The 15,298-nt window shown below is 40.7% G+C and overlaps 1 protein-coding gene across 1 annotated transcript; it reads left to right on the plus strand.

Annotated features, from left to right (window-relative positions):
* The first annotated feature begins 8,621 nt into the window (after nt 1–8,621).
* Nucleotides 8,622–15,052, plus strand: CHI3L2 (chitinase 3 like 2). The gene is given in 7 exon segments (XM_059917527.1): nt 8,622–8,763; nt 8,766–8,821; nt 9,360–9,484; nt 9,937–10,066; nt 11,341–11,523; nt 13,996–14,112; nt 14,909–15,052. Coding segments are annotated over 7 exon segments (897 nt in total).
* The last annotated feature ends 246 nt before the right edge of the window (nt 15,053–15,298 follow it).

A 15,298-nucleotide genomic window follows, 5' to 3' on the forward strand; every position in this document is an offset into this window, starting at 1 on the left:
ACCTAAATGTCCATTGAAGGATGAATGGATAAAGAAGATGTGATACATATATACAATGGAATATTACTCAGCCATAAAAAGAATGAAATAATGCCATTTGCAGCTACATGTATGGACCTAGGGATTGTCAGACTGAGTGAAATAAGTCAGACAAAGACAAATATCATATGATACTGCTTATATGTGGAATCTAAAAATAAATGGAACAAATGAACTTATTTACAAAACAGAAATAGAGTCATAGATGTAGGAGACAAACTTATGGTTACCGAGGGGAAAGTGTGGGGGAGAGGGAGGGATAAATTGGGAGATCGGGATTGACATATACACACTACTATATATAAAACAGATAACTAATAAGAACCTATTGTATAGCACAGGGAACTCTACTTAATACTCTGTAATGACCTATATGGGAAAAGAATCTAAAAAAGAGTAGATACATGTATATGTATAACTGATTCACTTTGTTGCACAACAGAAACTAACACAACATTGTAAATCAACTATTCTCCAATAAAAATTAATTTAAAAAAGAATGATATATACTAAACTGTTACAGTGGTTTCTTTAGAGAATGACTAAGTACTTTCATTTTCTGCTTTATATACTTTCTTATATACTTTCATTTTCTTTAGGGTTTTGGTGCAGGGTACATTTGCTACAATTATAATTTTTTTTTCAAATTTTCAGTTTTGGGTACAAAGGAACAATTCATTTATGCATTTGTCTCCACCACTAAGGACATAAGTTATTGGAAAGCTGGAACCATATCATATTAATATTTATAAAGTAGATGACATAAACATTCCATTAATCTATTTTGAATTGGTTTTCTTTTATACAGTTTAAAAGCTGATGTTCTGTTTAGGATGTACAGCATTCCCCCCTTACCCACGGGGTATAAGTTCCAAGATCACCAGTGAATGACAGAAACAGTGGATAGCACTGAACCCTATATATACTATGTTTTTTTTTTCCTATACAGACATACCTATTGTAAAGTTTAGTTTAGAAGTTAGGCACAGTAAGATAATATCCTAATCGCCAGCATCATTACTCTTGCACTTTGGGGCTATTATTAAGTAAAATAAGGGTTACTTGAACAGAAGCCCTTCAGTACCAGGACAGTTGATCTGATATCCAAGAAGGGTATTAAGTGACTAAATGGGCGGAAGCAGATACAACACAGATATGCTGAACAAAGTAATGATTCACACACCAGGTGGGCTGGAGAGGGATGGCCTAAGATTTTATCACGCTACTCAGAACAGCTCTCAATTTTAAACTTATGAGTTGTTTATTTCTGGAATTTTCCATTTAATATTTTCAGACACTGTTTGACCACAGGTAACTGAAACCATGGAAAATGAAACCAGGGAAAGCAAAACTATGGATGAGAAGGGACTACTGTACTTCATTTCCCATAGTATTATACTTAGCTGTATAGTTGACCCTTAAATAACGTGGGGGTCAGGGAGGCCAGCCCGCTGCACAGTAAAAAATCTACATAAAACCTTACAATTGGCCCTCTGTATCCATGGTTTTACATCTGAAGATTCAACCACAGATTACGTAGCACTGTAGTATGTATTTATTGAAAAAAATTCGCATATAAGTGGACCCATACAGTTCAAACCTGTATTGTTCAAGGGTCAACTGTATTTACAAATCTGTCTTCATAAGTACAAGTTCCTTGAGGCAGATCACATGCATCCCCTGTAGGCCTCTAGAAGTTCATTGCGAAGTGTCGACTTCGCATAAAGTTTGCTGAACTTGTTGGATGGTGAGTGACTGCAAAACTTACTCCCTGCTCAGGCTTCAACCCTTCCACCCATATTCTTCTTCTCTTCCACAGTAGAGCTTTGAGTTTAGAATATACTAAAGTCTCTTGTGAGAGCATGAATCTAGTAAAGAATGTCTCTAATTTAAGCTTTGAGTCAAAATAGACAATGGAGCAGAAGACCCTGCTTGGGACAGAATCCACAACTTGGACCTGGAAGGAGACTTGTTTAAGCAGAAGGTCTGCACACAAATGTCATGACTTTGATAATGAAAACCAAAATATGTTTGCTCTTTTAGCCTTGGGGGCAAATTTATTATTTTCCAGAATTAAAATAAAGGGAGAAAAAAGATACATCTCTTCTACCAACATAATAAAGCATAATAGCAGGAAAGAAGAGATGAATCCTGAATTACTTTCTTTAGGATATTGTCCATGAGCCTGGTCATCTGATTAAAATACTGAGATGAACATGTGCAAAGAAATGCAAGCGAGTGTGCAATTCACAGGTACACTCACAAAATGCTAGGGTTACCTTTTCTAGCAAGGCAGGAAATACTCACTATAAGATGGGAAGACCTCAGTTCAAACTGAATAAATTATTAGTCAAATAAACTAGATTAGGTGATGTGATCTTGTGGAAATATCAAAGATACCAAATTGAAATTAGGAGGTTGGGGGTTTGATTTCAGGTTCTGTCTTTAATTAGGTGTAGGATCTTGGACCTGTAATTAAACATTTCTGGGCCATGATTTTCTCTTCTCTAAAATGAGGAAATTAAAATTGATAAGTAGTTTTCAAAATTTTTGTTGTTGTTTTGAAAATTCCAGAACACTTTCTTCAAATGTAAGTTTAGAGAAGCTCCATGTATACAAACATAAAAATGAAACTACTCTAATTGAAGCTGGTATGGGTGCCTGGAACCATCTGTTCCCACAAGGCTGCCTTTGGTCGGAACCCAGGGAACTCCAGACTCCACGAAGCTCAGTGTAAAAGTTGCTGGACAGGATAATCCTTGGAATCACTTTAATTTCTGACTGGCTACAACTCAAGGACCCTAATAAAATTAATTGCTAAAAGTTACAAATCCAGACATTATGTTGGGCATAGATTTTAGCCTGGGAAACATGGAGGCACCAACATCCAGTGATGACATGGTTAGTTATTTTTCACACCTTGGTTGCCCTGTGTCAGAAAATCTTCTATAAGTACTAGAAAATTTCTATAAGAAATTTTCTATAAGTCAAATCTAGTTTATTTGACTAATTATAAGCAACTGAAAAGGTCCTAATAGATCTTTTTTCTACTGAAACTATTGAAACCTAATTCTGATTTTTATAGTAAGTCCCCTACTTTACCAAGCTCTAACTAAGCAAATGTGATTATCTTAGAATAAACTCAAATTTATCTTTTCCCAGGCTACCTATCTCTGACTGTAGCTAGTTCAGCACTCGTCCAATGACAACTACTTGGGAACCATTGATCTACCCTAGTTTCAAAATTATGAAGCTCTGTTTTCACCCAAAAAACAAGCACACTGGTTTTCTGTATAAATCCTCAGATCTCCATACTGCTTTCTCCTAAACAAATAGATGAACAAACAAACAAAAATGCTTTCCAAAGTCTCATTTTAATTTGCAAGGAGATTGAAATCTTTTGTATGCATAATGTTAATATTATACACAATAATAATATTTTTCTCTGCTGTGTTTTGTAAACCTCACTGAAGAAACCAGAATAAAGTTAAAGCTTTCCACACCATTTTCTTGACCCCCCCTCAGTGGGCTGAGCTGAGTGATTTTCATATTGACTCAGGTTCTGTAGGCTTCTGGAGCCATGGAGAATCAGAGTAGGTAGGAATAAACTCCTGACAGATCAAGTTCCATGGTAAATGTTAATAAATGTGACTGAGTCAGCAGAATGGTGGAATAGAAGGCTTCAGCCCTCATCCCCCCACAGAAACACTGATGTGACAATCATTCATGGATGAAAATACCTGCATAAGGGCTCCAGAATCCAGGTGAGAGATTACAGAACCCGGGTAGAACACAGAAATGAAAAAAAGACACATTGAAGAGGGTAGGTGGGACAGTTTTATTTTACCTGTGTCACCTCTCTCCCAAGCCTACACAGCACCAAGAGAGATGCCTCACCTCATACTTAAGATGGCTTTTATTACAAAACCCAAAAGATAACAAATGTTGATGAAGATGTGGAGAAAAAGGACCACTTGTACAATGTTGGTGGGAATACAAATTGATGCAGCCACTATGGAAAACAGTATGGAGTTTCCTCAAAAAATTAAAAATAGAACTACCACATGATCCAGCAATTCCACTTCTAGATATATATCCAAAGGAAATGAAGTCAGGATCTTGAAGATCCTGAACTCACATATTCATTGGAATATTATTCACAATAGCCGAGACAAGGAAGTGACATTCATCAACAGATGAACAGGTAAAGAAATGTGGTCTGTACATACAAAGAAATATTATTCAGCCTTAAAAAAAGGGAAACCCCACCATTTGTGACAACATGGATGAACCTGGAGGACATTATGCTAAGTTAAGTAAGTCAGGCACAGAAGAACAAATTCTGCATGATACCACTTATAAAATGAATCTAAAATAGTCAAACTCATAGAAACAGAGACTGGAAGGGTAGTTGCCAGGGGCTGGGGGAAGGGGGAAAAAAGAAGGTATTAGTCAAGTGTACAAAGTTTTCATTACACAGATGTGTATGTCCTAGAGACCTATTGTACAGTATATATAGTTAACAGCATCGTAGACTTAATTTGTTACGAGAATAGATCTTATGTTAAGTGTTCTTATCACAATATAATAATAATAATAGGGCTGGAGGAAACTTTTGGAGATGATGGATAGGTTTAAGGCATTGATTGTGGTGATGGTTTCATGGGTGTATACTTATCTCCAAACTCATCAAGTTGTATATATTAATTATGCACAGCTTTTTATATGTAAAAATGAAATAAAATACAACAGAAAAACATGACCAAGCCCAAGTTCTTCTCTAATTCACAGATACATTTTTAAAAGTGTTATCTTGTTCCAGGGCACATCCAAGCACTTTAAAAAGTGACATTTATTGTGTTTTCTTCCTGATCACAAAAGTGCTGCATGATCATTAAGGAAAACGTGGAAATTACAAGGCCTCTGGATTCTTTGATTGCACCAAAGGGAAAGCCAAGCATCCTTCTCCATCCTGTCCTGTTCTCAGGATCCAAGTCGTATCCCTCTCCATCCTGACCCCCTCTCTTCATCCAGGGATGGCTTCAAGAACTCATTTAACCTATTGGTCAATTAGTATCTCAAAGGTCAACTCAATATTAACTCCTCCAAAATTAAAACTATTGCTTTTGGTGTACACTTTCCCCCTCTACAACATGGCATGATGAATGTTAGCTTTAATATTCTATGATTTGGTAGCGATAAAAAATGACTCCAGTTCACATTTTATTTTATTATCTTGGGGCTATATTTCACATCTAACTCATCTGAGAGGGTCCCTTTAGATGTGGACCCATGCAGAAGAAAATGTTCTCAAGAAATGCATGTGGCATAATATAACGTTATATATTTTAAAAAGCAGAAACAAAAGTGTATATGAGATGTGCTACAATGTTAAACTGCACAGATTCATCAATGAACAGAATATAGGGGCAGAGAATAAAGAAACTTACCTAGTAAGTTTGCTACCTGAAAGTGGCATTTCAAATCAGTTAAGGAAAGATGAATTTTTCATAAATAATATTAAAGCATGTAGCTAACTATTTGGGAAAAAAGCTCCATCCACATTCATTAAAGAAAAAATTAACTCCATATAGGTCAAAGATCAAAATGTAAAAAATAAATGACAAAGTGTTAGAAGAAAACATAAGTAATTTTTAAAAATATAATCTTGGGTTTAAAAGGCCTGTTTGCTTAAGCAAGATACCAAAGCCAGAACTCATAAAAAAAAAAAAAAGATTGATTTTAACTACATATAAATTAAAAACATTGTGGGCAAAACACCACAAACAAAATTTAAAAAAAAAAACTAAGAAAATATATTTGCAACACATTTGACAAAGCTCTAATACACTTTATATATAAAGTCACGGCTAATTTATTTATGGTATAGAGTTCTTTCAAATAAAAAGGAAAATCCAATAGAAAAGTAGACAAAAAAAATATGCACGCAGTGCTCTGACAATGAAATGCAAATGATTCATAAATGTAAACAATAACACTCATTTAAAAGAGTACAAATTAAAACAATGAGGTAACATCTGTCACCTATGAAATTGGCAGAGATAACAAAGTTGAAAGATGTGCAAAGTCTTTGGAAGGCAGTTTTACAATAACTCTCAAAATTTAAAAATTCAAATACCCTTTGACCTCTCAATTCTACTGCTAGGGATTTCTCCTAGAGGTAGACTCCTACACGTATAAAGAATAGATATTTTCATGGATGTTCATTTTAACTTTGTTTTAAATAACAAAAGTATCTAGAGATAAGCTAAATGTTCATCAATAGGAAATGATTAAGTAAATGAAGGTATAGCCATACAATGGAATGCTGTGAAGCCAGTAAAAAGACTGAGTTAGATAGGGACTGATTTGGAAGGATATCTAGGTATATTAAGTGGGAAAAATGTAAAGAAAATGAATATTTTATGCTCCTATTTAGACATAACACTAGATTTCTTAAAAGGTGAACAAGTATGGCTGGTACAGTGAACTAGCAGGACATACCAGTTAGAATCATCAAAGCAACTTTACTTTTGGCTCTGGTCCCTCTAAGTTTGCTGCTCAGTGGAGATGGTTCTACCCTCTTCCTGGATTTTTCTTCTGACTGGCAGGTAATAAAAGTTCTACAGTCAATATAAGTTACAAACACAATTCAGTTTACTAGCCAGTCCCAGATGATAACCAAGACTCCAAGCTTGACTGAATGATAAATCTGATCCTCTTCCCCAGCCCAGCCTGCTATGGGATGCTGCTTGAACCCACCTTCCTTTTCTCTTTTCTTGCTTTACTCTTCTGCCCCCTCATTTTCCATCTTGCTGTTTTGATTTCTGAACCAGCTTTAGCCAAAGCCAGGGGAGGGAGAAGAGTGGCAAGAGGAATAGGATAGTTGTCACTTAACTGGTGTGGGCTTAAGAGGGCTTCATGCCTCCAGGGCCTGGCAGATGTTTCAAGCTGACATTTTTCCCTCCTGAGAGAATTTGTGCTTTTTCCTCCAGCCACTGGTTCCCATCTGTCCCTGCTTTTCAGGTATGTCCCTCCAAACAGCAGACTTTCTCTGTTGGGGTCATATTGCTCTTCCTTGGGCAGAATTTAAGATGGATCCAGGCCATTTGTCTTTTCTGCATGGCCCACGTCTGATATATGAGAAACAGCAGGCTCAAGGCCAGAGAGAAGTCTCCTGGGACTAACACAGAGCAAGAGAACAGAGTCAGGAAAAGTGAGAGACAGAGACACACCCACAGAGAAAGCCAGGAGCCTGGAGAGGTGGTCAGGGAGCAGATCGTGTAGGGCCTGGGAGATCTGGGTTGCTAATTCGTGCCTGGGTTTATTGTTTGGGGAATGTGAAGTCCCTATGAAGTCCAGCTCTGCTTTCACGAAGCTTGCCAAAATGTGATCACTTTGAGATAGATGAGGCAGGATCAGTATCTTCAATCCCAATTTAGAGATGGCCAGACTGAAACCAGAGAGCTAGTTAGTGAACAAAAGGCCACTAGACAGGACTGTGACCTGGGACTTGAACCTAGATCTCCCGACCCTAAGCCCACCACACTGCAAACTGCTTTCTCAAGGGTGTAAGATGTTAAAGAAAACCAGAGCTGGACAGTAATTAAAGAGGTAAAAATAGCTTTTATTCAGGAGATATTATAAGAGGGGAAAGGAGACCTCAGTATTGTAGTGGGCTCAATTCTAGATACAGCAGAGGCAAGTGGGGATGTATAGCCAAGGAACAGGTTGCAGGTGTGGGTTGGTGGATGGAAAAAGAGGGGACATTAGAGCTAGGGAGATTCTTGCTAAACTGACTCAACAAAACTCTTGCTGAAGGCAGGCCAGGGTGACCAGATATCACCTGGGGGATGGTAGGGGGAGGAGGAATTTGATCAAATATTGAAGAAGATCTGATATCAAGGGTGGGGCAGTCTCATTAAACTGACTTAGGATTCTCTTTTTAAACATCTTTATTGGAGTATAATTGCTTTATATTGTTGTGTTAGTCTCTGCTGCATAACAAAGTGAATCAGTTGTACATATACACATATCCCCATATCCCCTCCCTCTTGTGTCTCCCTCCCACCCTCCCTATTCTCCCCCAAGGTGGTCACAAAGCATGGAGCTGATCTCCCTGTGCTATGCTGATCTCCCTGTGCTATGCGGCTGCTTCCCACTAGCTATCTATTTTACATTTGGCAGTGTATATATGTCCATGCCACTCTCTCACTTCGTCCCATCTTACCCTTCCCCCACTCCGTGTCCTCAAGTCCATGACTTAGGATTCTTGCTAAAACTGCACTCTGCAAAGATAGGCACAGAAGTCCAATGTCAAAGTCTAGTTGAGAAGAGGGTTCAGAGGAGTCTGGCTAAAGTTTGGTCAAGGAGCGTCTTTGTTAAAGGCAGCTCCATTACCCTGCAGAAAAGTCTGCAGAGAACCCAATCTTCCTCTACCCAATCCAATCAATTTTCTGGCTCAACAATCCTTCCTCTCCTTTTTTGTTCCAAAAGAGACAGGGGTTGGGATAGATAAGTGGTGAGAAAATACTGGGGAACGGAAGACTATTTCAGGATTTCTGTGAAAAATATGTTGTGCAATGGCAATTACTTCCTCTTTCCAAGAAACACCTGTATTGCTTCTACCCAGGTTCCACCGCATGGTTGATTCTTCTACATTACGCTTGGAATTTATCAACTCTGTAATCCTGTTTCTGAGGAACCATAACTTTGATGGGCTGGACATAGCTGGATTTACCCAGATCTGAAAGACAACACTTGTTTCACTGTGCTGATTCATGTAAGGCAAACACTGTGGTACCCTTAGTACCTTAACAAATGGAACCCATGGCCACACCAGGAGAAAAAAAGGAAGAGATTGGCTCTGGCTTGAAGATAGTCCCTTCCTTCCAGAAGCCCCCACTGTTGAAGGAAAAGCCCTTGGTCCTAGTTTAGGGCAAGGACAACATCAAAGAACAGAGCCTCCTTACACAATAAACAACACTGAAACAAAGCAATACCCACGTAAAAGATTGTGGGGCCATAGAATCTCCTGAGCACTGAAAGAGTCTCATAGATGGTCTATCAGATAGATTAGAGAATCCATTAGGAGGAAACTCAGATAGTTTTTCCTGGGTACAGTGTGACTGGTTGTCCTCCTGCCTAATGTGGAGATTTCCTGACCACAAGGCAGGAGGCATCCCCATGTGGGAATGGGGGGAAAAGATTTGATCTTTCCATCTAATGCCGTTCTAGAAACGTCCTATCAAGCAAGAACTTTAGTGCTGTCCTCTGGGAGGGAAAATTGACCTCTTCTAGGGTTTTTTTTGTTTTCATAGGAGTTAGCAGAAGCCTTTCAGCAGGACTTTGTAAAATCCACCAAAGAAAGGCTTCTCTTGACTGCAGGAGTTTCTGCAGGGAGGCATATGATTGACAACAGCTATCAGATCAAGGAATTGGTAAAGTAAGTGCATTGGAGCACCCCCTCCATCTCTCTGCCTCCAGCCTGGCCCATGCAAGTGATGCGTGCCAGTATGTCTGAGGGATGAAGGGAAGAGGGAGAGCATGAAGGTCACTATCCTAACCACATCATCTGGGCAGGAACTTTTCCTTTATGGCTTATTTCAATCCTTCTAACAGCACCCAAAGCCCTAAACAAATATGTATACAGTTGACCCTTGAACAAAGCGAGGGTTAACCCACATGTAATTTATAGTTAGCCCTTTGTATCCATGTTTCCTCCACATCTGTGGATTCACCCAACCACAGACCATGTAGCACTGCAGTATTTACTGTTGAAAAATACCCTTGTACAAGTGGACTGTGCAATTCAAACCCACAATGTTCAAGGGTCAACAGTATTTGCTCCCATCTCTGCTCATCACAGAATCTTTTCCTTTGCTTTTGGCAATCTAGAGAACTGGATTTCATCAACCTCCTGTCCTTTGACTTCCATGGGTCTTAGGAAAAGCCCCTCATCACTGGCCACAGTAGCCCTCTGAGAAAGTAGCAGCTGGACAGAGGGACAAGCTCCTACTACAATGTGGTGAGTTATAAGGAGGAAGTGTGTTGGGACACTGGCTGTGGGGCAAGCTGAGGACAGTGCAGAGTTATTTGTGTCTTGAACTGAGGAGGGGATGTGTTGCCAGAGGGACTCAGGTAACCCTGGAATCTGGTGAGAACAGGGAAAATGCTTTGACCAGGCACAGTAAAATGTCACCAGGAAAATGTCAGAGGACCTCATATTTGAAGCGCCCTAAGCTTTGTCTCTGGCCCAAGGTGTCAGCCACCCCAGTCTTCTCTTAATTCTCCATCTTTGATACATTTCCTAGTGCCCACATGGATGTACAGGACTTGGTACTCTCCTGTGTCTGTCCACATTCCCCATTAATTTGATCTTCAAAATAATCCTTTGAGGTTGGCTGGTCAGGAAGCATTACTCTCACTTCACAGATGATGAAATGGAAGCCTGGCAAATTAATTGGCTCAAATTAATTGGTTCAAGGTCATGCTGATGTGAAGGTCCTGAAAAGTGGGGGCAAATGAAAAATGCAAGGGAAAAATGTCATTAACAAAACAATTTTATTGTTGTGGTACATATATATAGATGTGTATTCTTAAAATTGGGTGAGAGAAAATGTTGTCTGGGTTGCATATTTCCAGGCCTTCATGTTTAAAATTACAAAATGGGTCAGTCCAAAGCTGGGTATTCTGATTTCTAGTCTGGGGTTTTCTAGAACTCCATATGATCGTGTCACATCAAGTTCCCTTCATTCCTTCCTCTCCATTGATTATTTTTAAGGATAAGGAGACATATCCTTATCTTCTCTAACCCCTTATTCTGTTCTGGAGGGCAGTAAGGCCCCAACTAGCCTCTGACCTCTTACCTAACCTCTTGGGTCTGATGTCATTGTGAGGCCCCACAGACTAGGGTCTGACGGCCACCTCCCCCCCCCACCCCACCTTCATCAGTAACACAACTAGCCATAGTGTAGACAAACTCCATAGGCAATTGACTCAAAGGGGAAAGAAAGATGGTGACAACTTTGATTTCATGTTTTCTAGGTCACTTGCCTGATTTCTTTCGTGACCCATTGTTCAGTTTTCTTTCACGATTAGAAAAAGCTGAATTGGTCTCTTAGTGCTGAAGAGCATTAAGTGCATTAGAATAAGCACTCTGGTTCTGGTGGGACCCTCCATAGTTACTGATGTAGAAAAGGAATCAAGGAGTCACTTCTGTGAATTTGGGCTGGAGGCTCAGAAAGGTCTGACATCTTTCTTTCCCATACACACTGTGCCTCAGTCTACTTCTCTTTCTAGGAATATGCTGTGGGATACTGCATAAACAAAGGGATGCCTGTGGAGAACGTGGTCATGGGCATCCCAATGTATGGACGTTCCTTTACACTGGCCTCTGCAGAAAACACCTCGGGGGCCCCTGCCTCTGGTCCTGGAGCTGCTGGCCCCATCACCAAGTTTTCAGGCTTCCTGGCTTATCATGAGGTACCTGGATCCACCCTGTGCCTTTAGCTGCCCTCTGTCTCTGGGTAGGGGTTCCAGCTTCAATCTGACAATAATAAAGTATCACATCCTGAGTGCTGGGAAGGGAGGTATGGAGTACTATTGGAGCATGTAAGAGAAGCTCCTCCCTCTGACTTGGGAGGGGGTCGGGGAATGCTTCCTGGAGGAAGTGACGTTAGCTGACATCTGGAGAGGAGGTGGAACTAGTGAGGAGTGGGGATGGGTGGAGCAGGTATGGGAGACTGAAAAGGGAGACTGCCCTAGGTTTCTGACTTGGGCAACTATGTGGATGGTAATGCCATTTTTACTGAGTTGGGATAGGAAGGAGCAGAGTGGGCATTGGTCTCAATCATGAGATCAGTTTTGGTCATTCTGAGTTTGAGGAGCAAGTGGGACATCCAAATGCCTGTGGGACATATAGATAAAAAGTGAGTGTTTAGGTATATGGGTTTGGATCACAGGAGGTCAGTCTGTGCTAGAGATGTAGATTCTAAAATCATCAGCATAAAGATGGTATTTGAAGCCAAAGCGTGAGACGTGACAAAACCCAAGGACCTCCTGCACCTAAGAGATAGGCAGAAGAGGAGCCCATTAAGGAAACTGACAAGATCAACAGAAGGTAGGCAGAACCCATACTGTTCTGTGCCAAAGACCTTAGAGAAGAGGGTGTCTCAAGAAGAGAGGAGTGGTCAAATGTGTCAGATTCTGTCCGGAAGGCAGACAGACTTAACATCACAGAGATAACAATCAAAGGTGTTTGGCTGATTAGACCATCATTTCTTTCTGCCCCTCAATCTGAAAAAAAAAACCTTTTTTTTTAATGTATAGGAAACACTAAGAATCAAACAATAATTCAACCAACAGAAACTCTTGGGACCCTGCCATATCACAAAGACTGGGTACTGTAAGAGCTAGAAATAAGTAATTCTTCATCCTTGTCTCAAAGAGCTTACTGTCAAGGTGGAAAGAATGTAGAATGCATTCATAATATAACTAGTTAAATAAGAGTTTAAAAACAGGATAACTATGGGGAATTCCCTGGCAGTCCAGTGGTTAGGACTCAGCGCTTTCACTGCTGAGGGCTCAGGTTCAATCCCTGGTTGGGGAACTAAGATCCTGCAAGCTGTGTAGTGCGGCCAAAAAAAAAAAAAAAAAAAAAAAAAAACTTAAAAAAACCCAAAGATAACTATAATAGTTAATAAAATTATGTAGGTATTGCAAAATGAGATGTGATTAAGTGGCCAATGTGGAGGGTCATGAGTTCAAAGATGGATAACAGGGGAAGAGAGATACATGCTGGCCCTTGAAGGATGGGAAGGAGTTGGATCAGGTGAGGAAAGAATAATATCCTACATCTTGGTTTCTCCCTGGAGTCCTAGTCTAGCCTCTTGTCACTGGCGTGGGCAAGCTATAAACCCATACTGAGGGACTTGGCATCCACTGAGGTACTCAGTGAGTGTAATGTTCAATTTTTCCTCTCTTCTCACACGGGGGAATGATTGAGGCACCTTGTTCAGTTGGCAAGGGGAAAGGGGCATGGGTCACCATGGTAGTCCTCACTGAATCATTTAATATAAGGGATAAGAGAAGTCAGTGCTCAGAATCTGCTGGTAGGATTTTAGTACGGACCACTGGATACACACTCCCCTATTTCATGGAAACTTTAATTTGATTGTTCAGTTTACCACCCTAGATCATTATAACTTTGACAAACTGGTATTTGCTTAAATATTCAACTTTCCATTCTCTACCCTCTTTGAGGCAAACGTGAGTGTAAATAATCTAAAAAAAGTAAGCAAGATCCAAAATGAGTTTTCTACGTGACCTTAAAATACATTTTTTTCCACTGAAGATTTATCTCTTTTAGTAGCTCTTACTTATGCTAACAGAAAGAGAAAATAGCTGATGATAAAAGTGGGGATCCCAACACAGGCACGTTGGGAAGGGGAAAGGGGAGAGGGAGAGCAGCGGGATTGAAGCAGGGATAATCTACAAGGTGGGGGGAATGATGGTGATGGTGATTGTAACGCTACGTATTTATAAAGCACTTTACTGTTTTCAAAGTTGTTTCTTTCCTAACGTGTGTTAGTTCATTTGATCCTAACAACAATATTGTAAGACAGGTGTATAGGAGACATAATTATAATAGTTTCCATTTTGCAAATGAAGGAATGGGAAGATTTACTGGTCAGTGCTGAGGTCTGATGTGGAACTCAAGTACTGTCTGCCCTCTAGCTGTTTGTAGCTCCTCCTGATGAGGACTTAGCACAAAGAATTCTCAAAGGTTCACCTTGGACCATCCATTCTGTATGCTGTATCTGGTCATTTCTCTCATTGATCCCTGGAGTGAAGATTCTGTTGTCCCCAAGACCCTAGTGTCTTACCTGCCCTTTCTATTTCTAAATTTCAAGAAGAACCCATTACTGACCCTCTTGTTCCTCCTTCCCCTGCCAGATCTGCCAATTCCTGAAAGGAGCCAAGATCACGAGGCTCCAGGATCATCAGGTTCCCTATGCAGTCAAGGGGAACCAGTGGGTGAGCTATGATGACGTGGAGAGCATGGAGACCAAGGTAGGTAGGCAAGAGGCTCTGGGACAGCAGAACACTCATGCGGTGGGGAATGGGGTGTGAGGTCAAATGCCTTAGTAGTCTGTGTGGAAGGAAAGTAGCCTCTGGGGCTCCATTCTTGGATGGGATCCAGTGGCCTCTGTGGCTCAAACCTAGTAATGACTCTAAGCCACACCTGTGAGCACCTATGGTACATGTGGGAGAGGTGGAAAGGACGCAAGGAAGAATTAAGAATAAGGGGAGAAGCGAGGAGTGGAGAGGAGGTAGGAGGAGGAGAAGGGGGAGGGAAGAAAGGAGACATTGGTGCCTATATAGAGTAGTTACCCACCCAGTTGATCATCTCAGGACAAACCCTTCCGTCCTTCTCATGGATTACCTCTCTAGGAGACTCCAAATTTCTGAGCCTACCAGTTCTTAGATCTTGCTAAGACCTTTGTTTGCCTTCCAGGCTTAGAGCAGGACAAAGGCATCAATGTAATTGACAACCCAATTGTAATTCAAATCTTGCTAGTGGCTTCCTAGTTCCTACTCCTCATCCCGGAGCCTCTAGTGTTTCAGAGCCTCCAAGAACACTGAACCTAGGGTGTGGTTATTCCATGAGAAGTGGTTAATAGTGGGTGGCCCTCCCTTCATTTTATAAGCCTCCCTAAGCGACCTTTCCCTTCAGGGAATCCATGAGTCCATAAGCTATAAGTCTACTTCTGCACTCTAAGCTCAAACCCTCATCTGAACCTGACTTGGGTCTTGGACCTTTAACAGTTTCTTCTAACCTCTGTATGCCCTTCTGTGCCACCCTCAGGTTCAGTTCCTAAAGAATCTAAACCTGGGAGGGGCCATGATCTGGTCCATTGACATGGATGACTTTACCAGCAAATCCTGCAGCCAGGGCTCCTACCCCCTCGTTCAAGCTGTCAAGGGAAGCCTTGGCTCCCTAGGAAGATAACAGAGTCCAGGACAGGCTGGGAGTGGGCAGAGAGCTGGGCAGAGTGGGACACAGGAGACTGGGGGAGGTCATCTTCACATATTTGGATTGATCCATTCTTATGTTCCTTTGGACCTTCTGCCTTGTTTCCTTATTGATTAGGCTGGTTCTGTCCTTTTGGTAGGCTTCCCATAGATTTTTAAAATATAACAATAATAATTTGGTTACTATTTATTGAGAACAGTCTGAGCTAAGGGCTTTCTTTTC

The sequence above is a fragment of the Balaenoptera ricei genome, chromosome 1 (genome assembly GCF_028023285.1).
Source record: "Balaenoptera ricei isolate mBalRic1 chromosome 1, mBalRic1.hap2, whole genome shotgun sequence".
NCBI lineage: Eukaryota > Metazoa > Chordata > Mammalia > Artiodactyla > Balaenopteridae > Balaenoptera > Balaenoptera ricei.